Below are 25,700 nucleotides of genomic sequence, written 5' to 3' on the forward strand. Positions count from 1 at the left end.
AATTTCAAGACTCATTGAGTAAGGTTTGGACATTACCTTCATGATGGCTCTGTTATAATATTGTGCTTAATAAGGTTACGCAGAATGTGTGCTATTTGCAAAAGATGTAATTATATCAATTCTAAACTGTTAAGATTAATACTTCAAACAAATAAATCAAAGCTAAAGGTCATTACCTTAATGTAACGACTTATAACTTTGAAAGCAGTACAAAATGTTACAATTGTTTTCATTTGAAATCGTAATGTCGATTTGTGGTTCTCAACTTAGATGTCCGTGTCACCAGGGAAGCTAATGAACAGTTGCCTTAATTAGAATTTCTCATTTGCACATTTAATCATAAAACTGTAATTTAGAGCACACAGAAGAGGAAATGTAGCCTGTTTTATTTGTGTTGATATGTGATTACCACATTCATGATTAGTACGATTGATAGACATTTATCATTTGCACAATCACACTTAAATGAGTTGGAGAAAATATTTTATAATATGAATAGCCGTTAATGTTAAATTTCAATTAACAATAACCATTAATGTTAATTTGCTTTAGCAACAGCCATTATCAAATGTATTTTTCTAGCACACAATACTCCATGACGATGATGAAATGTCCAGTTACGTAACTATGAAGTATTACAATTACTTATTCATTTCAGCTTTATTGTAAGGACAGGTTTAAACCGCTATGTTTCACTCTCAATCCTGTTTCCTGGATAGAAACCAGTTCTAGTGACCTTCTCGAGAGGCAAAGAGAAAGTTTTTTTGTTCACATTTTATAGGTAAAAGAGTCCCATTAATATTGCCATACATGCACATGCACCTCAGATAGTTTTCACACAGGGTCAAAATTGAACAAAGACCCATGTGGTCATAGTAATTTTAAAAACCAGACATAACACCTTGATGGAACTTTTAGTAAATAATATGATTAATATTCAGCTGTCCTTTGAACAGGTGTAGTATGTTAATAAAAAAAACACATTTATATAAGCCATTTTAAAGGAAAACAAGTGCAACAGCAAACTGCACAGTGCCTCAACTCAAACTAATCAACATTTCGTTGCTTTTTCTACCCAAACAAACTCTCCCTCTTCAAAACTGTTTTCATAATTTTCAATATTATCCACACTCACTGTATTAACATCTCCATGTTTGTGTTTTTTAAACTTTTTATGTTTTGATTTTCTTCTTCTAGATTTACCATTACTGGTTCCATTTTCAATTTCATCCTCTGAATTAGACGATGAGTGTCTTTCATGTCCTTCATTGCCACCATTTTTCCTTTCTTGTGACCTTGACTTCTTTCTAACCTTTGAAAAATTTCTTTCTGTAGATCTTGACCTTTCATTCCTGTCTTTTGAATGAGACCTTTTTCTTTCCAATTTAAGTCCATACTTTCTAGATCTTTTATGTGAATCTCTTTCAAGAGACCTTGACCTAGATCTTTTACCCTTTGACCTAGATCTTGACCTCAGATACGAGCTTGCTCTGTCTTTAGATCTGGACCTGTTTCTAGTCCTTGACCTTTTGGATTGGTCATGAGTTGCAGTACTTTCTCTAGACTTTGACCTTGACCTCCTGTGAGAGTATTGACTTCTGGATGAGTAGCTCCTTTCTCGTGATCTTGACCTTCTGTGAGAATACCTAGATGACCTTGACATTGACCTGTGTGACCTTTCAGGCGACCTTGACCTTCTGTAGCCTCTGTTGCTAGGTTGATTATCTCTCGGTGTATAGGCTTCCATGTCTCTATCAGCCATATTGAATTCTCCATTTGGATTTTTGAAAACATGTAGGAAATTACACTCTTTGCCTTTTGGACATTTCCCTCTTCCAAATAAACCTGCAATAACAGCATTTGTCACATAAATACCATTTCACTTCAAAAAACGTTTATTTTTCCAAATAGAAATACACATATCTAAGACATAAAACCTTCAACACTTCTTAATTTAAAATTTTACTGTCTGTGTCAGGAGTGCATGAAACAATAAAGGAATTTCATCAGAAAACATGTTTTCTTTGGAAAAACTCTAAACAACCTGGGTACATGCTGACAGTCAAGATATAAAAAAAAACGAGTTGAATAATTATGATAAATCTATGTAGAATAGATATATTTGTTATAATTTATCATTTTTGGTGGTTTATCAGTGAAATTAAAAAGATATTTCGCTGTTTCAAACAGTGAAAATGTCAATTTGAAATTTTTCAGTTAATAAATTTTAGCCTGTTCTCACATTCAAATCCAACATCAAAGCCCACAGAGTGGGGACCCAATATTAACAATGCATAAGCATACAGATTGATACCTTGTTCTAATTAAGCCTAAAAAAAATATATTTGGTTCGGGTTACCCGACCCTAACTACGAAATAGGCGTCGACCCTACCATTTTTATAGTCTGTTGGTAAAAAAAAAAAAAAAAAATGTTTTTTTTTTCGCTTTACACAGAGGAGTATTTTAACACCATTCTCCAATGATGAAAATAGCAATAATAATAATAATAATAATTATAATATAATAAAATATAACTTATGGTGCTCATTCCGTGAAATAAATTAAGATCTTACGCTGAAAAAAAATCCTTTATATTTGCTCCAAAGACATACCACAAATGGCCCTACGCCAGGATGGGATATCCACCAGCTGTCCGGATATCTGACGACTCTCGTACCAGCGAGCGTTATACAAGACCAGCGCCTGCCCTGCACACTCTGATCTGTAAAATGGCAAACAAGAGAACATTGTCTGAGGGTGGATGCTTGCCTGTTTTTTGCAGTTGGTGATAATTGACAGAGAACAGACTTGATGCAGACAGGCGTTCTACTACTGTGTACTCAGTTGCGTTTGAATTTGTTTCTCATGCACACATGCGTATAACAACTCAATATTTCTTCATGTTAAAATCTATTACATTTCCTTCGATGAGATTGCCAATTCTGGCTATGTAATCATTCACATTTTTAGTACCCACATGTAACCATGGTGACCATGATATACATTAAAAAAAATGTATATATGTAAAGTATCGAAGAAGGCATGACAGATTAGGATCCACCAGGTAAGAGGCATTACTGATTAAAAAGATCTACCAGCCTAGACTATTTATTTATTATGTTTTAAAGTTTAGTGAATTTTACTAGTAAAATATGTTTTCTTAAATTATCCTGCATGGAATAAACAAAGTTTAAAACTATAGCAACCAACCTGCTATAAGAGACATAAACATTCCCCCGCAGATGGGGCTGGTAGTTACAGCACACTTTAAACTGTGTCACGTTCCCCACAGTGCGAAACTCGGGCAGTGTGTCTTCGTAAAACTCCCGGAACTTCTGGTAAACTTCACTGTCTTCATACTCCAAGACAATATCTGAAACATGCAAATGAACATTTTCAGAACAATCTTCTTCCAAACTATAAATCTTTACACTTTGGTGAATTTGGGGGATATTGATATTCCAAGACAATGACTGAAACATGCAAATAAATATTTTCAGGAATATCTTCTAGAATATAAACCCCTTACACCTTGGTGTAAAATTGTGGGGAAAAATTGTCTATGAATAACATATCTGAATAAAACTTAACACATGGCTTTGAAACAATACTAACCGACTCAAAACAAAACATTGTGCAATGATTTAGACTATTACCTGTGTCATATTCTTCACAAAGGCCCTGGTCGAGCTGGAAATGTCGAAACATGCCAGAAAACATCACTGTGTAGCTCTCTTCAGGGAATGGGTGGGCCCTCGAACACCTGAGAACAAACATATACATGCAACTTATTCAGAACGTGTTTATGTCTGATTTCAATTTTTAGAGCATGTGCCATGCCATACAAACAAGAAAAATTACTTACCAATTTATATGGAGAAAAATATGCTTGATTGCACAATATCAATAGTACTTTTAGGTTGTCCAGCTAGCACAGTGGTTAGCACACTTGATTTTCACCAAGGTGACCCGGGCTCGATTCCCAGTCTGGGTGCATGTGAGAATGATTGGTGGGCACCAAGCCATACAAATGGATATTTTTTTAAATCCCCCTTAACACAAGAACACACCTCACTGACATTGTGCCAACGAGAGTGACTTTGTGTACGTTATCATAGTTTTCTTCACAATGGTTGTAAAATTAATGAAGTTATAGTACTTTTGAAATAAAATATCAATTACAATAGTTGTTATGTTTTAAAGACAAATAAAAAGGTATAAGGTATAATTTCATAAGGTAAATAGTAGAACCTATTTATATAATGGTTTGTTTGTACCAGGCTTGCATGCTAGAATCCTCGAAAACAATGCAATGATTGATTTTCAAATAGGAACAATTCATCACTTACATAATTATGTACCTTTACAGATTCTTAACAACCAATGGATTCTTACCTTTCCCCAAACCGACAAGCTCCGACCTTGGAGAAGAAAGGACATGTCTCTTGTTGCCTCTCCTTCCCATAATTCACTGGACCAAGGGGGTTGGACCAATCAGAATCCTGAAAACATAGCAAAAACTGACCAATTAGAATCCTCAAAACATGACACAAAAGTAGTTAGACCAATCAAATTTGCTGGAAACACATGTCTCAATATGTGAAACTTTAAGAATTTTAAAACATATAATAGAATATGATTGACATATATAAGAATCCTAAGCTATAAACATAAACCATATTTTGATTTAAAATACTGAAGCAAACAAAGCAGTCCTATGATTATCATTTTATTCTTTCTACCACTTTGAACATTTCCAAACAGTAATGGATGGTAAGTTTTGTACTTTAAATAACAAAAGGAACTTGTAGTACATTGTAAAACAATCTCAAGATACGGGTAACAGATTCTTGTTAAGACAAAACATAAGACAAGAACACAAGAATGCATTTATCTTAAGATCTGTCTCTACTGATTACCACTGAATACTTCGGCATAATACCAGCACCAGGTTTTATTTGTTTCTTTATTTGGTTTATCATGCTTTGTGTCGAGACCACAGTCTTTAAAGGAAATAAATTCCCTTTTTAGTGTCATATGACCTGTAAATATTTTAGTGGCATTTAACCTTCCATATATATATATATATATGTTGTTGTTTTTCTTCAGATATATAACCCTTTGATAAATAGAAAGAAAAGTAAATGTTTTTAGTTTTAGGTAAAATGTCACTAAATTATTTACAGGTCATATGACACCATTCACCAAAGCAGGAGTTTGTTCCCTTTAAACAACTGAGGCTGAGACAGCTGAAAGCCGATATGAATCACTCTCTAGTCTGGTTCCTGGACAGAAACAAGTCCTCTTGAGAAGCATAGCGGTGAAAAATTCCAAGTGGGGATCAAACCCCTGACCTCTGGGTGAGCGACAGGCACCTATCAACTATACCACTCCAATATTATTTATGCTTCATGTATGTCAATTTATAGAACAATTTCATTTTAACCGCTAGAAATTTAATTTCAATTGCATTGAAAAGTCAAGTTAAAATCTCACCTTGTTTTCTGCTTGCCTTGCCTGTCGTAGAAGTTCATCCTAGACGGTTGGGAGTATAGAGGCATATCTGAGATATCTGACAGAGAGGCTGGTTAAGACATGTTTAACAAAGAGTGATACCTCGATGATGATGTTATGATTATGAAAAAGTTGATGTTTTAATGTTGAATTTCGTACATTTAATATGCAATTCAAAGGGTACCATAAACAAATATTGTTTATATTATCATTCTTATGAACTTGAAAAGGTCAATCTGTTTTGCACAAGTGCATAGTCTTTATACCTTTAAATAATTAAATGATATTTAATAAAAGTGCAATTTTACTAAAATAATTAAAAAAATGGTCCATTTGATATGTTCATTGAAATAAAGCTCTCAACTCTGAACTTGTCAACATAAATTGATAATAGCTTCATAATATATAATTTATTCAACTGCAATGTTACTATTTGAAATTTGATACTGAAATGTATCATCTTAAAAGATACAATAATGTAAGTGCCAGACACGGATGGGATCCCCTCAATACTGGTCCCATAGTAGTAAGGAGTTAAGGGTCAATGAATACACAAAATAAAGTCATTACGATTACCTCTATTTGAATTAATACACAAAATCTACCTGAAATGGCATATTAATTTATATTTATTTTTTTATGTTTACTTTTAATGTTAAATAGTTTTAAAGAAAGCGACTTAAGCGTAAACCTTTAATATAAATGAGCTTATCATACTAGAATTTATAAGACATATTTTAAAGCTGCACGCTCACAGATTGAAGGTTTTGACAACTTTTTTTTTTTCTGTCTTGGAACGAGCCATATTATTGCGAAAATCCATAGAAACTAGTTATATAAGACTGCTGACAAAAAATTAGATCGCAGATTTTATTATTTAAGTTCAAAATTTAATGTTTTATGCATTTTTCTTAAACCGTTAGTTACGGTGTAAGCCGTAAAACATTGATTTTCAAACGGAAGTATGCAAATCTGCCATCTGATCTTTTGTCAGCAGTCATGTATCACTGGTTTGCAGATATTTACGCAAAAATTTGCTCTTTTTAAGACAAAAAATAAAAAAAGTTGTAAAAACCGTAAATCTGTGAGAGTGCAGCTTTAAAAGGAACTGTTCAACTGGTCATACAACTTACAATAATACCTACTAGTAGCAGTAATTGAAATATTCATTAATCTAACCATTTTTGTTCATATTAGCTCCTTGATAAAAAGGCCATTTACCAAAGTCTCAAACCTTAACTTGCTTTATGGTATTTGCAAAAAAACTCAACAGCATAATTCTTCTTTTATAACAAGAGGATATGTGAAAACCAATCAGCTTTTGATGTAGTCACTGATAACGGCCCCAACCACCGTTTTGAACTCCAAGATACGAAGACAAACCAGACTGGTACAACTTTTGCAGAAATATATCGCAGACTAGATTTATAAAGGACACAACCAGCACAGATATATTATTTTTTATATAGCTGACTGGATTAAATTATAATGAAATTCATCCAAAACCAGTCTATATATAGCTATATTTTGTGACAGTAGACAGGACAGGATTAATAATTTAAACCAGCCAAAAATCGTCCACAAAGAAAAACTAATTAAACTAGTCTGAAACCATTCTTGCAAAATACCAAACCAGTCTGGGTTTTTTTTCTACAGAATGCTTCATATAACTCTGTGAATTTTGGCCATGTGCCAACTGCCCAAGATGAGGTGTTTTTTCCGGCCCCTTGCGTCACCTGTTGTTCTTTTTTCTGTCTCCTATCTTCTTCTTCTTTCTTTTCTTTCTTCTGTCTTTCCTCCCATTCTTCTTTGATTTTGCGCTAAGAAGAGAAACACCAGCAACATTAAATATGTAAGAATAATTATAATATGTACAATCATCGTTGGATACCATGTGACTTACTGGCTAAATTGAATTGACACTAACAGAATGGGACAATTATGCACAAATAGTCAATTAAAACATTGTTAAAATTATTTTTTATCTGTACATTTTTTATACAACGAGGAATTTCTTGTTTTGTATTTTTATACAATCTAGTTATTGAAACGAATTGAAATTAATCGTTCGTCACCAATTACTTTAAATTTCTGACATTAGTTAAGACCATTCAGAAATGTAGATGGCAAGAAATTTACAATGACAAGAATTTAAACAGGCTTCATTTGATTGTCCTTGAATGAAAATGCCTCTCTTAGGACATGGAACCTAAACGAAAATATTTAAACTTTCACAAGTCCCAATGGCCAAGTGGTTCACACAACAGACACTGTTTCAGAGTGTTCTAGGTTGGAATCCTTCCAGGAGTTCTATGATTAGTACTTGACAGAATGCAGAAATGTGGAATAGCATATACATGAATGCAGAAGGCACTGACCTCTATTTCTGCTTTCTGCTGGCGTTCTCTTTCCTCTTGTTCTTCTTTCAATTTTAACTGCTCCATAAACCTGTAAGTAATCCCTTATTAGTTTATAATAAAGCCCATTTATCAATTTACTGTTTCACTCTTCATATAAACTGTAATATCAATAGAGATTTGCAGAGTTCTCAATAAGTTTGAGTTGACCCCTCTCAAATAGTTAAATAGCCAACCTTAATAGAGCTAATACTTATTCTACTTGAAGTTCCATTTTTTCCAAATTTGAACCAACCCAATTGCTAAATTTGAAACGTTCATTTTGGCCAGCAGAACACTGGAATGGCTGGCAAATTAATCACCATCTCCACGTACAAGATTAGGCCCATTTTCATGAGGAATTTTAATGGATAATTGTGAATTTAATCTTTGTTGTAACCATCTAGACATAAAACTAGATATGTATTAAAAGGCAAACACAGTAACCTTATCTGAAAAAATGCTTAAAATATATTAATTTCATCAACATTTATATTCATACCTATAAATATTGTTTTTACAAGTTACAACATATAATTCTATATCTAACAGTAATATCTTAAGCCTTCGCTACCAATGTGACTGCATTTGGACCCCCAGCTTCACCTAGAACCACCCTCTCAAACCCATCCCCCACCCCCTCCATCAATATACCTCTGTTCGTGCAACTCACAGAGGCTTCAGAGCTAACTTTTGGAACTCAACCTAAGCTTCATGCATATATACCTTTCGCCCCCCACCTCGTCCCTCACCCACTCCACACTCTGAACCTTTCCCTCTCACACCAGACCCCTTCCCCTCCATCAATATACCTCTGTTCATGCCATTCCCAGAGCTCTCTCTGTCTGTGCGACTCTGCCTCCGCAGCCAATATGGCTGCCTGTAGTTCTGTCTCCTCATGCTCCTTGCGTGCTTCATAACTTGGAGAATTACAGTGCAACGACTCCTCTGGAAACCAATTGATCAAATTTAATTGAAAATCAAACAGATAGGACCAGATTTGGCGAAAATTGATCTTATTTCTCAGTATTATAGTATTATAAGATAAATGTTTATGAATTAATCATAAATACCTGTATAAAAAATTCAAAATTTAAGCTGATTTAAATCCATTTAATACTTATATTAATTTCAATACTTAATCCAGCAACTTTGTTTCAAGGATGCTTTACCATTTTTAGAAATTGTTAGTGTTTGCTTAATGTAAATGACTGACCATCACAAGGTAATGCTTTGTACGAAATACTCAGGAAATAAACTAAAATTAAAATACAAGGCAGTCAAAAGGACAGCTATATCCCCTGCTGTTGTTTTTAGCATTTTTTTTCTCGCAACCTGACCGTTGAATCTGACCAAAATTGTACACAACCACTGGTCATGAGTGGGAATATATGAAATACAAGTTGTTTGATCGGTAACCTAAATATTCTTGGATATATGAACATATAATAAAAGGATATTTGTTAAAGTTATTCATATTCATTATTGTGTGTAGTGTAGGTAAGATCAATGTCAAGGTTATTGTGGATAAAAAAAAGAAGGAAAATGAGTCTTTGATTTATAACATCGTTGAAAAAGCAAGCCTTAAGTATTTTTGATGTACATACATAATTATATATATTGTGGTGACATCATAACATTGTTTTACTGCTTTTGAAGAGAAAACACATGTTATAAATATATTATCACATTTGTGTCCATTGTTTTTTTTAAACATTAAACTTGTTGATCATAATGATAATGCTTGGTAGAGTGCGCTAAGTATCAAATCTGTGCAAATTGATTTACACTTTCAATTAACATTTATATCTTATCCTCTATTTATCATTGTCATCATATGGACCCGAAACTTCATGATGGATAACTGGCACAAATTGCAATTGGTTCGAGTTCTTGGATCAAATTCAGTAATTTTGTTGCTAAAAGTACATGAAATGTATAAGGTCAATAAATCCAGTTAGAATTGACATGTCTACACTCTTAAATGTAAAAAGGGCGGACACAAGCATGTGTACTATGACCTTTAAATGTCAGATGTGACCTTGACCATTGAGTTATGGACCCGGGTCAAGGTCATTGCACATCATCTCAAAGAGGACAACATTTGTACCAAGTTATATGGTAATTCATCAATGCATAAGTAAGTTATAGCACGGACACGAGCATGTATACTCTGACCTTTAAATGTCTCGTGTGACCTTGACCTTTGAGGTATGGACCCAGGTCATGGACACTGCACATCATCTCAATGAGGACAACATTTGAACCAAGTAATATGGTAATCCAACAATGCATTAAGTAAGTTAAAGCCTGGACACGAAATGTTACAGACAGACAGATGGCAAGACAGACGGATGGACAGACAGACTTACAGACGGACAAAGTGCATTTCTATAATCCCCACCCATCTCCGTGGCTGGGAATTAATAATTTCTTTTTAACACACATATACCTTTTTCCAGATGTGCATCTCTCTCCTTTGCTAAAGCCTGTCTTTTTTCTTTTCGCTTTAGCTTCTTTAACAAGGCTTTCCTCTTTTTATGACTGTTGGAAAAAAAAAGTATAACTCATAAACTTAATATGTACAAAATTATGATGATACAAATATGTGATTAACAAAACAAAAACACAAAGTAACTATTCATGTCTTTTAAATTTTAACAAACTGACTCAAATATATTCCTTATCTGCTAAGATCAATGACACCTGAAACTTATATTATACAACTTTGGACAGTTGTCCATTTTTATCTGCATGACAATGCATCACATGATCTAATGAATAAATGAATATCACGTAACAATTATCAACCTGTATACGATAGGAAATCTATATGCATCATCACAGCATGACGTCAGGTGTCTGACGCCATCGAATGCTTCTCAGTGAATGTATAGGATGCATGTATGGTAAATAGTCATTCTAAAATGCCGTCCAGGCTTTTTTTTTAATGATGGTTAGCCTGGACCATCGTTAAAAAAAAAGCCTGGACAGCATTTTAGAATGACTAGTATGGTAAATAGGACAACAAAAAGACCCTAATATTTTACAGCCACTTCAGTGTCTTTGACAACTTTTTATTTTGCGACTCTAGGCGTCCATATCCCACTTGTTGTTTTCCTAGCAAAAGCAAAGTCACTTTATGAGAATATCAGTGGTAGGTGAGCATGTTGCAGGCCATTGATATATGGTGTAGTGTAGCCTTTTACAAGCTCCTGAACGACAGAGAACACAATTCTTACAATAAACGCGTCGAGTGAACATATCATTCAATTAAACGACAGTAAGGAAATAGCGAAGTCATGCCAAAGATATATTAACGTGTTGCCATACCTTAGATTTTTCAATAAATCGCAATTTAAAGAAGATTTGCTTTCTTCGTCCATAGCCATCCATTAGCAAGTCGTCTGTTTAACGCTGATAATTTTCACACAAAGTGATGACGTTTTTAGCAAAACAAACCAAGAAAAATACAACAGCTGATTAGTCAGCGACGCAAATAAGTGAAAAACACATATAAATCCTGGTAAATAGAACTCTTACTCACATTTTATGACATATTTATTAAAACTTGATTGCTAGGGTGTCTGATTGTGAGGTTTAAATTAATTAACCAATCATTTTCTTTATTTTTTTAACAGTTTAATGGTTCAGTCTGTCTGTCACTCAGGCTCAGACCACAGGCATCTGAAGCATTGTTTGTCACTAAAATGTTGTTTAAAACCATTTTGGGAACATACAATGTGATAAACAACACATCTGAAGATATTTAGTGTCTTTGATATACAAACAATGCTTCAGATGCCTGTGGCTCAGACTATGTGACTGCTAGTGAATGAGTCGTTGCAATTGTTTAGTATATAAAGTTCTGCCCAAGCCCAATAGCGCCCCTCCCCATTTAGTTTCAAACCTATTTTAAAGATGAGAAGTAGCAGTTGGTATAACCCTTGTAACGGTCCGCTGTAGGCGGCGGTAGTCATTCTAAAATGCCGTCCAGGCTTTTTTTTAATAATGGTTAGCCTGGACAGGCGGTGGATGTGCGTTCATAATAATTAAACAGTCTGCTGTAGGCAGCAGATGTGCGTTCATAGTATAACATTTCGTTATAGATGGGTTCATAGTACCTCTGGTTACTTGGTTGGTAATATGCAAATTAGCAAAGCCTGGGTTCTTTGTGGATTTGGAATTTACTGTTTATAAAGACCAGTGGACACCTGCTTTTTTCTGAAGGGATCTGTTGGGGTTGTGTGACATCGTACGTTACACCCTGTTATGATTCACTGTTACTGTCAAGCGAAAATGAAAAAAATCCTGTATTTATATGACCCCATCTAGAATATGGAAATATTGTTTGGCACTCAAGGTTCATAAAATATATTGAAGCTATTGAAAGAGTTCAGAAAAGGGTAACCAAGCTGGTGTATTATAAAAGAATCATGTCATATTATATATTGAAAGCTTAAAACCTCTGAAACTTCCATCGCCTTCTGAGAAGATTTGGAGGCGATATGATTAAAGTACATGTATATAAACTTATAAATGAAAAGATAACAAAAATTATGAAAAATGTCTTCAAATGAATTGACACTGAAAAAGAAGAGTTTCAAAAAAGACACTCGGAAACATTTTTTTCAAATACAGTAATGGAGTGGAATGCCCTTCCAGCAAGGGTTATAACTGCACCGTCTACAAATACTTTGAAAAATGGCCAGATAGCCATATGCAGGATAAAATCTACTCATTTTTTCCAGATAATACCTGGGTATCTGGTTCATGAGGGGTACATTAGTTGAACCAACTTGCAACTTTATCTGCATGACATTTGTACATAAAATTATGTAAGATCACTGAGTAGTCACTTCCAAATTGGTGAAATTAATGCCCTATATTGACATTTGTTATGTATCCCTGCCTTGAGGCTGCCAGTACAAAAATTGCCAATATTTTCTTTGACATCCATTAAGGTTGTCTACAGAGTTAGTTTAATTGGATAATGGACATTCAAAACAGGACTCTTAACAGGATTCTTCTAATCCCAAGGATTTGCAATAAAAAAAATGTAAACAAAATATTTTCACATACAATTATTTTGACTAACTTAACAATCAGAGATTACCTTATTTGTATTCAATGATTTGGACTCATTGTTTGGTCTGAAATGATGTGTTCAAGTCATTTGATGACCAAATACTGATTACCAAATGCTACAATTAAAATGAACAACAGGTCTTTAATACTAGAAGAAGAAATGACTTTAATATTTCATTTTAGGCCAAACTCGGAGTCTATGATGTCTGTGCATGAAATCATAGACATTCAAATTTAACAGCACTCAAAACTGGACTGTCTATTTAATTTTTCCTAAATTTTAGCTCAACTACTATTATTTGATGAGTAAGTAGAGCTAAACTTCTCATCCTAGCGCCATTTTCAGCATCCACACAGGTTAAGGTTTTACCAGTAAGCACCTTCAAGTCATGATAATATCAAAGCTTTAACTTGGTAAACATGCTGCCAGTAACACTATGCACATGAACACCAAGGCCCATAACTCTGACTATGATAATTGCAAAGAGTTACCAATTCATCTTTCCAAAATAACCCAAAAGGGTCCAAGACTGTTTATACAGATGCTAAAATTGTATTTTTTGTATGAAAAGAAAACTGTGGCTGCAGAGTGGGTCTCTAATGGCTCTTACACTTCAAGCTTCTTTGTCTTCCCATTAAACTGTAGCTCCCACACTGAAGCATCAACACACTGACTTGCAAACTTAGTGATATGTACATGGTTAAAGGGGCTAAACACCATATGATGAAATAGCGAAAAAAAGAAAATTGTCGAAAACTTGGTATTGATGAGTACAATGCTTTGAACCTAACTTACTGAAGTATCACATATAGTTGACAATTAATTTATTTTCACATTTTTTTTTTTGTAATTTTCCATTTAAAAAGATTACTTGGTATATATACCTAGTAGATTTAATTCTTATGCGTGATTGGCTAGTAGATGTTATCACGTGGTATTACCAAGCTAGGTTTATAGCTTAAATATTCGAAATGGTGTGAGTAAACCTTCATAGTACAGTGGATACAACACTGGACTGCAATTTTGGTGACACCAGTTCGAACCTGGTCTCCGACTCGATTTTTTTTACATTTTGATAAAAAAAATTACAATTATGATATCAAAGAGTAAAACATTTCATTAAATAATTGTCCTGAGAAGACTATTTTTGGTGCCAATCTGGTGTATAGTCCCTTTAATCCTTTTTAGTGATATGTACAAGGTAGATCCTTGCCTTATGGCGTTCTACCCACTGTCTTAACTACTTGTACTGCCCTTCCCTAAATTTGCCACGAATTGGACGTGGAAAATGGGTGGCAGTTGGTGGAGTATTGGAACGGAAGAAAATGGGACTTTGATCTAATTTTTCACCATTTTCCACCAAATGCCACCCCAACGTGGCAGTTGGTGGAGTATTGGAACGTTTTCCACCAAATGCCACGTGGCAAATATTTTCACCAAATGCCACCCCAACGTGGCAGTTGGTGGAGTATTGGAACGTTTTACACCAAATGCCACGTGGCAGTTGGTGGCAAAATTTTCACCAAATGCCACCCCAACGTGGCAGTTGGTGGAGTATTGGAACAATTTTCCATCAAATGCCACATTCAGTTTCTTTGATCTTTTTTTCACCAAATGCCATGCCAATGTGGCACTTGGTGGAAATTACGTGGCACTTGGTGGAAATAAAATCATGGGATTATGAAGTATGCATACAACAACCTAAGAACCAAAAAAAACCCAATTCTTTGCAGTCATTTAGTTTCATATGTACACAAAATTACAAAGGATCACAGTTGATGGTGAAGAGCTGTCTGCATTTCTACATTTGGAGAAATCCTGAAAACAGTTTTAGTATTATTTATTTTGGAGGTTTCATTTTAGCTATCATTATTCAAAATATATTTTAAAATTAGATGCATAAATAAAATGACAACATTAAAAACATACTCTAAATATGTTTCTTCAGCTTTGGGCCTAGCCAGATTAATACCAAGTATAACAACAAAATGATATACCATCACTAAATATAGAATTCAGCCTCATACATTGAATCATTGCAAATATGTTTTACAAGAGCACTCGTCTGTTGTATTAGCAATGACAATACAGGTGAAAAGTTAATTAAACTAACGGTTTTGGTATTTTGAATATTGAAATGTCAATAACCTGTTTCTTAAAATTCTATTGTGATGCACATCTGGTTGTTGTTTTCTGCAAGTTTGGCTATACTTCTTCTGCTATAGAAGTCCTCTATTCATATTCCTTTCTGAAAAAGCGATCATTTTAATAAATCTGTTCAATATTACAGGGTTTGCCTCACAGAAGAATGTTATTTGTTCTACAAATGTCTTTGGAAACATGTGTACACCAAGATTCACTTGAATATCTTTATTTTTTCAAAATCATGCAGCCAACAACATGAATAACACCAAGGCTTTGTCCTCAACAACTTTTCTTAAAAGCACACACACCCTTTAGATCATATACATCTTCTACATCTTTTCTTGACTGGCATTTAATATTGTTTATCTCGAGCTAAATTATAGCACTTAGCACTTTTAAATAAGTATTAGCTATAAATATAATATTATAAAACTATGAGGTCCATCTTCATTATAAGTTATTGTAATATTCAAATATTTACCAAAAAGGTCTTAGAATCTTGTCCAAGTAGATTGTCATCGTTATGGGGGGTTTTGTCTGGAAAAAAATGTGTATAACATTTCTTTATACATCTTCAATTTTCATTGTACAAATTGAATGATACTTTTTAAACTTAGTACATTCCTTGACTAAGTATTTGTCATTTCTTTTGGCATAAAGTGAAACATACTTGGCAGTACATGCATAAAGCTTATCTCTTAGTCAAACTTTAAACAAAGACAAAGAGCCTAATATGTGTAAAAATAAAATAAAATGATAAGTCATGATCTTTTTTGGTTGTTAATATGATAAAAAAAACAGTTACCTTATAATCAATCCATTTTATTAAACAAAACTTCACATTTTTTTTCTCACTATTCAAAGTTCCACAAAATTAATGCTAGTAACTGTCAGAAGATTCAAATATTTTGAGGAGATTTTCCAGCAGAGAGGTCATTCCGAGGTTAAATCAAACATTAATGGGATCCCTGTACCTTTGGGGAAATAGCAACAGAGCACATGTACACAGAAAACTTAGTTTAACTCATCATTATCATGATCATGATAATCATCATCACATTGTTGTTGTTGTCATCATCATCATCATCATCATCATCATCATCATCAGTAACAACATGTTGTTGTTGTTGTCACCACCACAATAATCATCATGATCACTATCACCACCACCACAATCATCATCATCATCACCAATACCACCACAATCATCATATTCACCAACACCACAATGAACTACCAACAACACCACAATTGTCAAAATCAACCACCACCACCACCACCATCATCATAATTACCACCTTCGCCACCACCATCATAATCATCATCAATAGAACCACCAACATCATAATCATCATCAATAGAACCACCAACATCGTTATCATCATCAGTAGAACCACCAACATGATGAAGAGTAGTAGGACATGTAGTTATATTAGTAGTGGGAGAAATCCCCAAAAGTAGTATTACCAGTTAGTTTTAAATAGTAGCATATGTAATGATGCTAAAACAGCAGCATGAACAGCAACTGTCGTAAATGCTATTCTTATTCCATGATGATAAGTAATGGTTCCATTTTACAGAACTCTTGAGATTTTCTAAGTCTTTTTTCACCAAATGCCATATGAAAAATTAACTAAGTCCAACTTTTTCACCAAGTGCCACATGAAAAAAAAACTGAGTTCAATTTTACACCAACTGCCACCTCCAGTTGGGTGGAAATTTCATGGCAGTTGGTGGAATTCTTGATATTCCACCAAGTGCCACCCATTTTCCACCAAGTGCCACCCATTTTCCACCAAATGCCACCCAAATCCATGGCATTTGGTGGAAGTTGGTGGCAAATTTAGGGAAGGGTGGATGGCATCTCACCCACCATATCCAAACCATGGTCACAGGTTGCCCTGGAGTGATAATTGACTTTCAATTTCTGATATGGAAACCTATTTAGTAGACTCTGAGCACCATGTCACCTTTCACAAATAATAAGAATTAATGGACTAATAACCAAAGTCTCAAGTTTTGCTTGATGCAAAACTAATCTTAGTATATTCCTTATTTCAGAGAGTCATAACGAAACACAAAATCACCAGTGTATATGTATGTGACAGTGCGGCATGAAGCTTGAGACTAAGGGAGGTTGATCAATGTACAACCCAAGTACGGCCCTGGCGGAAGGCAAGCTTCCCGTGTTTGTGTTCCCAACCAGCCTCACATTCTATTCAGATGATCAGGCTACACACAAGCAAGTCCTGACACTCTATAATCCATATGAGTTTCCACTTAAGTTTAAAGGTATATCAGAATAATACTCTTTTGACTTCAGTGTTAAAGTCTTCCAAACTTCTGTTAAAAACTTATTGTTGATATCAATGCTTCGGTCTAAATGAGTTTAAAAAGGTATATCTGTCTGATGTTTCAATATATATTGATATACATGTATCTGATAGTTTGATAAAGAGATTTATGTCTGATTCTTTGTAAACTCATATATTTTTAGTCTGATATTTGGATGTTCAACAAAATATTGTAAGAATAAGAAATTCAATTAAATGTGAAACAAATGTTACACACTTTGTTGGTATTTGTACTTGCAAAATTAAGTGAACAATACCTAAATTTACCAATAAAGCTATTAGTTCAAAATGATATTCTAACTTTACTCAGGAATATATATATTTGAAATATTGATTGTATGGTATGTGTGTTGATCAGACTGATATGAAATGACTACTTTTCCAGTGCTGTGCACAGCCCCGAGGAAGTACACAGTGGTGGATGCCGAGGGTGTGATAAGGTCAAGATGCTGTGTCGATGTGTAAGTAGTCTATATCAACTAACATCCATTACTCCTACAAGATGCTGTGTCGATGTGTAAGTAGTCTAAATCAACTAACATCCATAACTCAAAAAAGATGGTGTGTTAATGTGTAAGTAGTCTATCAACTAACATCCATAACTCGGACAAGATGGTGTGTTAATGTGTAAGTAGTCTATCAACTAACATCCATAACTCGGACAAGATGATGTGTAAGTAGTCTATATTGACTAACATATAAAAAAAACATCAATAACTTTGGCTTTAATTTATTAAATAGATTAAGAATATGCCCCTTGAATAGTTTAGAAATTTATAGGAGTATAGCCCTTTTCACAGATATAAGGCCTAAAAAAAAAATACATTTGGTTCGGGTTACCCGACCCTACCTACGGAATAGGCGCCGACCCTACCGTTTTTATAGTCAGTTTGAAAAAAAAAAAATGAAAAATGAAAAAAAAAAAAAAAAAAAAAAAAAAAAAATCGTTTTTTTTTTAAATTGCTTTTTAATATTAAGTTTAAACCTTAAATGCTTATACAGAAGATAGCTTTAACACCATTCTCCAATGATGAAAATTATTTTCTTATATAAAACCTAATAAAAAAAATAAATAAAAAAAATAAAAAGCCTACCTACCCTACCTATTTTTTTTAAGGATGTAACCCTAACCAAACAATTTTTTTTTTTAGGCCTAGGGTGTTTTGCCGCATTTGAATGATTGTTTGCTAAATTAAGATGATTGCATTTTTCAAGGAAATGGCTTCAGAAAATGCATTGTCATTTTATTTTGCCAGTATTATAGTTTGCCTCCCAATCCAACACAATAAAATTACAATCCTAATATCAAAAAGTAGATGGTTGTTGTTGGGATTTGGTGCAAGATCGAGAGAAAATGGTATCTGCCCAGTGGTTTCAATAAGACCCAAAATCAGGAATTTTTTTTGAATTCCATGTCTGATTTTCAGGAATTTTCATAGAATTTGTTCTGGGAAAATGTCTGTTGGTACCTGCCTTCTATACTCTTGTGTTGTATATCAAATTGGTCTGTATGAAACATTTTTTCCCACGTTTCAGTGTTATCCGACACACAGACATCTGTATCAACAATGAAGGAATGAATGACAAGTTCCGTATCCAGGTTTCTGAACACGGGCAAAGAAAGATTCTTGGTAAATTCATTTTTTGATCTGCTTTCTGATATTGTTCTTTATCACATGTATATACATGTATATAGCAGATTTTTAAAGAGACACTTTTATTCAAAATCAATACATGCACATGTATAACAAACATAAATTTTGAGTGATACATCCTCAACTACTTACTAAATAATACATTAATGGAAAATATTAATTACTATTAACAATATTATTACTGTGTATTTTGATAGCTGAAAACGCAAAATATTAAATGATTGGTGAATGCTAAATGATTTACTGCAATCTACTATGGTCTCATAAGGTAGCAATACCGTGTTTTCTGCACATTTCTTTTAAATTAAAATCGGCATCCTACATACGCATCATTGTTTCCGACATTTGTTCATCCTTTTTGTATTTAAACAATTGTATTAAATGTGTTAAATTTTATTTGGGAGTAATAGTGCATCTTTAAACTTTATATACTGGTATGTGCATTGCTCTTACAGATCTTCAGAGCTTATGTCGCTTGTTCATCATAGCGGTGTATAATAAATATTAACCTTTATTGTTAGGTAAAAAGGATGTGAATGCTGTGTTGTTGCCAAGCAAGGGACGAGAGCGAAGCCCGAACAGAGATGACACATTCCTGGCTTTACCACATGGCCAAACTTCAACTTCTGGTGCAGATACCCAGACCACTGTGCCAAACCAGGGAGGTATGGATATGATTATAAGTTTCTTATGTCACTACATGGAGCCCCAATAGGGATGACACATTCCTGTCACTATTCCCCATAGCCAAAATTCAACTTCTGGCACATATAACCAGGCACCTTTGCCTCACCAAAGTGGTAATTAAAGAACTAACAATTGGTGTTTAATATCATTTCATTTCCTACCAAGATCAAGCCCTAATAGAGAGGACACATTACTGTTTATACCACATTGCTCAACCATTGGCACAGATAATAAGGCTGCTGTGCCTGATCAAGAAGGTATGGAAATAAGACTATAAGACTAAGGTTTCTTATATCACTATATTTCCTTACCAATTGGATCCCCAATGTGGAGTACACATTCCTTACTTTAAATACCACATTGCCAATCAATGCCTTACTGCTACCAGCAGGTATAACAATGCTGTTTCTTATTCTGATAGGTATTGATTGGGGATCCCTTTTTTTGCATTACATTTCTGTGTAGGATAGCTGATATACTTCAGTAAAATTCTTCAAAGAGTATTTTAAGCTAGCTTGTTTTGTCACGAAAAACAGTTCAGGTGTGTTATATCCTTGGAATCACTGTTGCAGTTGTCATTATTTTGTGTGAGAAAACTTTGACTTTCGGCTAAACCTTCGAAATCGTTCAAGATATTCTGATTGCACTTGGTATATATGTTGCCAAGGACAATTAGCACATGTACTGTAAGGTCTGTGACTCTGGCATTAATTAATGTTCATTATTGCCCCTTTGATGGACTGAAAAGCACAACAGATGTGCATTTGCTCTGTGGTGCTCATGGTTGTATGCTCCAATTGCTTTTTGTTTTCCAGGGCGTCCCAGGCAAGGAGCAGGCCCCAGTTTCATTGTGATAGTCACGGGGCTAGTGTGCATAGTTGCGTTGATGTTACCTCAGCAAGGGGAGACAACTTCCAGACTCCCCGATTATCTCCACCTGTCCCACAACCAGAAACTCATAGCTGCTTATGTACTGGGTAATAGGAACATCATTTGTGTTTGCCATTCTGTTATTATTTTGCTATCTGGATCAACAAATATGTGATTTTTCAATTGTTGGTGACCCCATGTCATTTTGGTTACATTTAAACACTCCTATGCACAGGGTTAAGAAGGTAGAATTCAGCTCTCTTTATGCTTATCAAATATTACTCTCCCTGAGCCATTTTCTGACCTCTGTGGTCAAAATTCAAAAGGGTTTTGTATACATAATTTACTGAAAATGATATAATATAAAACTAATTAATTTGGCTTTCAAGAACTGGTGGATGGGTCATTTTATGTCTGATCTCAGCTAAAATAAATAAGGTATGTTCAAACTGTAAATACTTTAAGTTTAGATAAATGTACTTTACATATTAGTGAACCATATTTTATCTACCAAAATGATTGGGCTCTGGATTACCATTACTTCCAAATTTTAACTTTAAAGGGACTGTACTCCGTATGATAAAACATTGAAAAAAAAGAAAATTGTCGAAAACTGACATAAACTTGGTATCATTGTGTACAATGCATTGGAACTTACTAACTGAAGTACCACATAGTTAACAGTTAATTTATTTTTCACAGTTTTTTTGTATTTTTCCATTAAAAAATATTACTAGGTATGTCTACCTAGTAGAATCCATTCCTTATGCGTAATTGGCTAGATAATGTTATCACGTGATATGACCATGTTAGGTATATATAGCTAAAATATTCCAACTGGTTAGAGTAAGCCTTCGTAGAACAGTGGATACAGCACTGGACTGCAATTTTGGCTACACCGGTTCGAACCCGGTCTCCGACTCGATTTTGTTTTGGTATGTTTTTTTACAATTATGATATCAAAGAGTAAAACATTTTATCAAATAATTGTCCTGAGATTCGTTACAGAAAAACACTTTTTGGTGCCAATCTGGTGTACAGTCCCTTTAAGAGATATGGAGCCATCAGAAGACCGGCTTTTGTTGGTGAAATTCGTTAAGATCATCTGTTTTTCAAAGCAAAAATGATGAGTTGGTGTGGTCATCGTCCATGTTGTCGTTCCATTATTGTAAACAGTGTCAAAAACTCAAAATATGTTCAAGATATTTAAATGAAATTTAGAATATGTTGCCAGAGACAATACAGGCATGTTTATCAAGTCCTTTAACTCTGGCTTCAATTATGGTGGATTTATGTCCCTTGTTTGACTGAAAAACAAAAGGTGTGCAGTGCTCCGAAATGTACTGGTTTGAAATTACAAAGTCTAGGTAATGTCATAGCATTGATAGTGTAGTTTGCAATGTCATTTTTATGCCAAATCTTTAATGTTCATCATTAAACTTAAAACTGTTAAAGAAATAATCTTTAATCTTGATCAAAGTTTGAAAGTAAGTCCAATAAATCTGGGTAAACTCCATTTTTTTAGTTTTACCCAGAAGAAAATTAAAATGTGTAAAAAAAAGATAAAAGAAATTAAAAATTGTTGTCTAAAGAAACGTTGCATCAGATCTTACTTAAATTTATATCATAATGGGAGAAACTTAGGCATATGATAAGATATTGCTTTAATTTAATGTAGAAGGAATTCAGGCATATAAATCCCTCTGTATAGTGTAGAATGGTCAAGCACATAAAAATAGTTGTTATTTTGATCTGCATTGTCTGCGGTCCTTTTTTTACCTCATGTAAGATTTATTCAACAAATTGTGTTTATTTATAACTCAACATTTTCTTTCTCATTTGCAGGTCTGGTAACAATGCTGATACTCCATATATGACCATCAGATGACTAATTATCTGCTCCTTGACCGCTTCATACCTACATTATATCATTACACAAGTACTTACACTTATGGCCATTAATCCAGTTACCAGCTTGTCAAGCTTTTTATGGCCACATGTGTAACTCCAAGGGTACTGCTTGTATTGAACTTCAAGCCATTCTTTGTGTTTGTTTTGTTTTTTCCACAAACAAATAAAACATAGCCGTACGTGTTGAACACTGCTGTACCAAAACATTTGACAAGAAGGAATTTTTGATGAAAAAAAATGAAGTGGGTTTATTTGTAACCTGAAGGCGTGTGCCTATTTTTATCACGAAAATATTTTCACTAAACTTCATATATAGTGGGCTTTACGGACAATTCTCAATATTCAGGATAATCGGTTTTTCTTAGATTGAACAAACAAACTGATCTTGGACTCAGGACTAATGGACATGGCTTAGATTAACTGATTGCATGATCTTGATCTCAGAACAAAAATAACTGGGTCAATTTATCTGTCAATCGGAAATTATGCTTCAATCCATGTGTTATTTTTAAGTATAAGCTAAGATATTTTTGCTTCAAGTGCTAAATTACGTATGAGTTTTTCATAGTGCAGAAACGGACAAACACTAAAAGTATGCATGCTGGGGAACGTTTCATCAGGAATTCTAGGAGCAGTTTTGTTTCTTGGAAGGATTGAAAATAGTACAGTGCTGGTGTAAATCTCACCAATGTTTGTTAAAATTCCAAGGTTCTTGATGAAATGGCCCCAGGAAAACAATGTTCTATACTTTGATAGAAAGTAGGTAAAAACCAAATTAAAAGCTATAAGTACCCAATTTGCCAATTTGAGTCATATTCTTATAGCATTTGAGGGATATTGTGTGACTTTGAACAGTACAGGGCAAAAATTCAAACTCCTTCCTAGGTATGAATTAGTTCCTAGAATTCTTTATATATCTGCCCCAATCTCCACATGAATCATCCATATAGCCTTGAACTTGTGTTTGAATGTTGTGTTTTGGTTTTATCAAAGTTTTGCTGTATGTTTATATGTACTGGTATTGATGAAATTTTTAATAGTTATATTCTATTTATGCTTTGATGTTCACATTAACAAGTTATATTTATTTCTATAATTATAATTAATTCATGAGTACACTTTTAATATTGTTTTACATTGTCATTAAGCCAGTTTGTCCATAGTATTTTAATACAAAAAGACTTATTAAAAGTAATTTTACCAAATTGTAAAGCATTATCTTAGTTGGCATGCTATAAGTAGTGTACAGATAAATTACAAAGATATTGCAATATACTTACACTACTTATTGAAGAATAACGAAATATGTCTCAAAACATTTATAAACCATAGCATAGTGATTGAAATTATGCCGCTCTCGTACTTCGTTTTTTTTGTGTATAATCTCAAAAACTCAGGTTGTGTTAACAGTTATACTATTACTTGGAGCATGGCTGACACAAACTGATTTCATTTCAACGACTTGGTTCGGAGTCCTTAAATTTTCAATGCACATTGTCTGGTAGATGACCTAATTGATTTTGAGGTAAATGGTCATTGTCATGGTAACCTTCACTAGAAACATTAGGGGCTACCAAAACATTGGTAGTTTATGGTTAGTATTAGCCCAACAGGAATGATAAAATACATATATATATGTTGTGTACGTATTGTACTATTTTTAGTAGGAATCATTACTGATTGTGAATTTTAAGTATGTTGTTTGACTAATTGTCAAAGGTGCTTTTTATCAGTTGAACATTGTATGATTTGCCAAGCGTTTTCCGTAACAAATGTCTCGAAAACATATGTTGTGTTGTGATTTTAATTAATTTTTAAATTTGTTCTGTATAATTGATTATGCTTCATTTTGTCGAACTCTTCACATTGCATTTATCATACGTATGTCATATTTATTATAGCAGTATGTATCAGGATGGCTGAAGACAGATATTTAGCGATATATCACAGTCACAAACATACATTCAAATAACCAGTATAAACACCATGTTATCCCTAGCTTAAAACGCAGCAGATATCATTAAAGATTGGAAAAAGAAGCCATCTTAAAATGTTTATAAAATGAATTTAAAGGGACTAGATACCAGATGATACCATTGCAAAAAAAGAGAAAATTGTCAAAAAACTTGAAATTTAAAAATAGTTGTTATATGAATATGTACTAATCACGTGACTTTCAAATGCTAAATATACACATAATAATATGGGAAACCATTAGGGTCTAGATAGCGACAAAATATGATTTTAATCTTGTAAAATGATGTATTATAGGCCTCCTAGTAGCTTGCTTTGATAGTTCTATGCCTGTTTTGAGGAAATAATATATTTGCTGATTTTTGGAACATCTGATGTCAAGTTCCTTTAACCCTACATAGTTACGGTAGCAAGGTTATGCCAAGTTGCGAAGACTAGTAATAGTTTCAAGTCTTAGCGGTTGCTACACCATAAGTTGTCTTCTGAAAATGATCATACATCACACAGTATGTCTAAACAAACGAATGTTAATATTTTGAGACTATTCATACAGTGTATTATATTTCCATGGATATTAAATTGGTTTTAGACATCGCAAGTGCAATAACAATAAATGTGTAAATAAACTGTTTTTACAAACGAACGATTGTCTTGTGATATATGCGCTTAATAAAAAAGAAAACAATTGATTCGCGTTTAAAGTGACACTCGTATTTAAAATCAATACATACACATGTATAACTCTCATTAACTTTGAAATATTAACCTTTACCTGCTTACTAAATAATACATTTATGGAAATATTAATAATTGATAACAATATTGTAACTGTCTATTGAAGAGCTGAAAGCGCACACATTGAATGACTGGTGAGTGCTAAAAGATTTACATACATTGACTATCATCTCATGAGGTAGAACATACCGTGTTTTCTGCACCTTTTTTCAAATTAAATACGGTATCCTTCATAAGAGCCGTTGATTTCGATATTTGTTCATCCTTTTCGGTAAATGAAAACAATTGTATTAATTGTGGTTCATCTTATTTGGGAGTAAGAGTGCATCTTTTAAGTTCACCTCAGGACTTTATGCGTATGTTGAGGTA

At 33.7% G+C, this 25,700-nt stretch overlaps 2 protein-coding genes across 2 annotated transcripts; one reads left to right on the plus strand and one right to left on the minus strand.

The window, feature by feature from the left end:
* Window positions 1-359: 359 nt before the first annotated feature.
* Window positions 360-11,367, minus strand: LOC128219762 (U2 small nuclear ribonucleoprotein auxiliary factor 35 kDa subunit-related protein 2-like). Its single transcript, XM_052927723.1, has 11 exons — window positions 11,245-11,367; window positions 10,364-10,455; window positions 8,724-8,859; window positions 7,894-7,963; window positions 7,252-7,335; window positions 5,498-5,536; window positions 4,397-4,503; window positions 3,658-3,764; window positions 3,212-3,374; window positions 2,614-2,723; window positions 360-1,845 (listed from the first exon to the last, which is right to left on the minus strand). The coding sequence occupies exons 1-11, from the start codon at window positions 11,301-11,303 to the stop codon at window positions 1,052-1,054; spliced, it is 1,761 nt and encodes a 586-aa protein (XP_052783683.1). The 5' UTR covers window positions 11,304-11,367; the 3' UTR covers window positions 360-1,051.
* LOC128219763 (motile sperm domain-containing protein 1-like) lies at window positions 11,325-25,239 on the plus strand. The gene is made up of 7 exons (XM_052927724.1): window positions 11,325-11,437; window positions 17,207-17,437; window positions 17,885-17,960; window positions 19,036-19,130; window positions 19,676-19,819; window positions 20,657-20,818; window positions 22,557-25,239. The coding sequence occupies exons 2-7, from the start codon at window positions 17,290-17,292 to the stop codon at window positions 22,586-22,588; spliced, it is 657 nt and encodes a 218-aa protein (XP_052783684.1). The 5' UTR covers window positions 11,325-11,437; window positions 17,207-17,289; the 3' UTR covers window positions 22,589-25,239.
* Window positions 25,240-25,700: the final 461 nt, after the last annotated feature.

The sequence above is a fragment of the Mya arenaria genome, chromosome 15, assembly GCF_026914265.1.
Source record: "Mya arenaria isolate MELC-2E11 chromosome 15, ASM2691426v1".
NCBI classification, from domain to species: domain Eukaryota; kingdom Metazoa; phylum Mollusca; class Bivalvia; order Myida; family Myidae; genus Mya; species Mya arenaria.

Bases quoted from the DNA above. Each gene is read 5' to 3' on its own strand.
- LOC128219762 (XM_052927723.1), bottom strand. From the start codon at position 11,303: ATGGCTATGGACGAAGAAAGCAAATCTTCTTTAAATTGCGATTTATTG. The intron at 10,456-11,244 runs GTATGGCAACAC...TTTTTCCAACAG, and splicing joins GATTTATTGAAAAATCTAAG to TCATAAAAAGAGGAAAGCCT. The intron at 7,336-7,893 runs GTCAGTGCCTTC...TTCTCTTCTTAG, and splicing joins AGCAGAAAGCAGAAATAGAG to CGCAAAATCAAAGAAGAATG.
- LOC128219763 (XM_052927724.1), top strand. From the start codon at position 17,290: ATGTACAACCCAAGTACGGCCCTGGCGGAAGGCAAGCTTCCCGTGTTT. The intron at 19,131-19,675 runs GTAAATTCATTT...CTTTATTGTTAG, and splicing joins CGGGCAAAGAAAGATTCTTG to GTAAAAAGGATGTGAATGCT. The intron at 19,820-20,656 runs GTATGGATATGA...TTTGTTTTCCAG, and splicing joins CACTGTGCCAAACCAGGGAG to GGCGTCCCAGGCAAGGAGCA.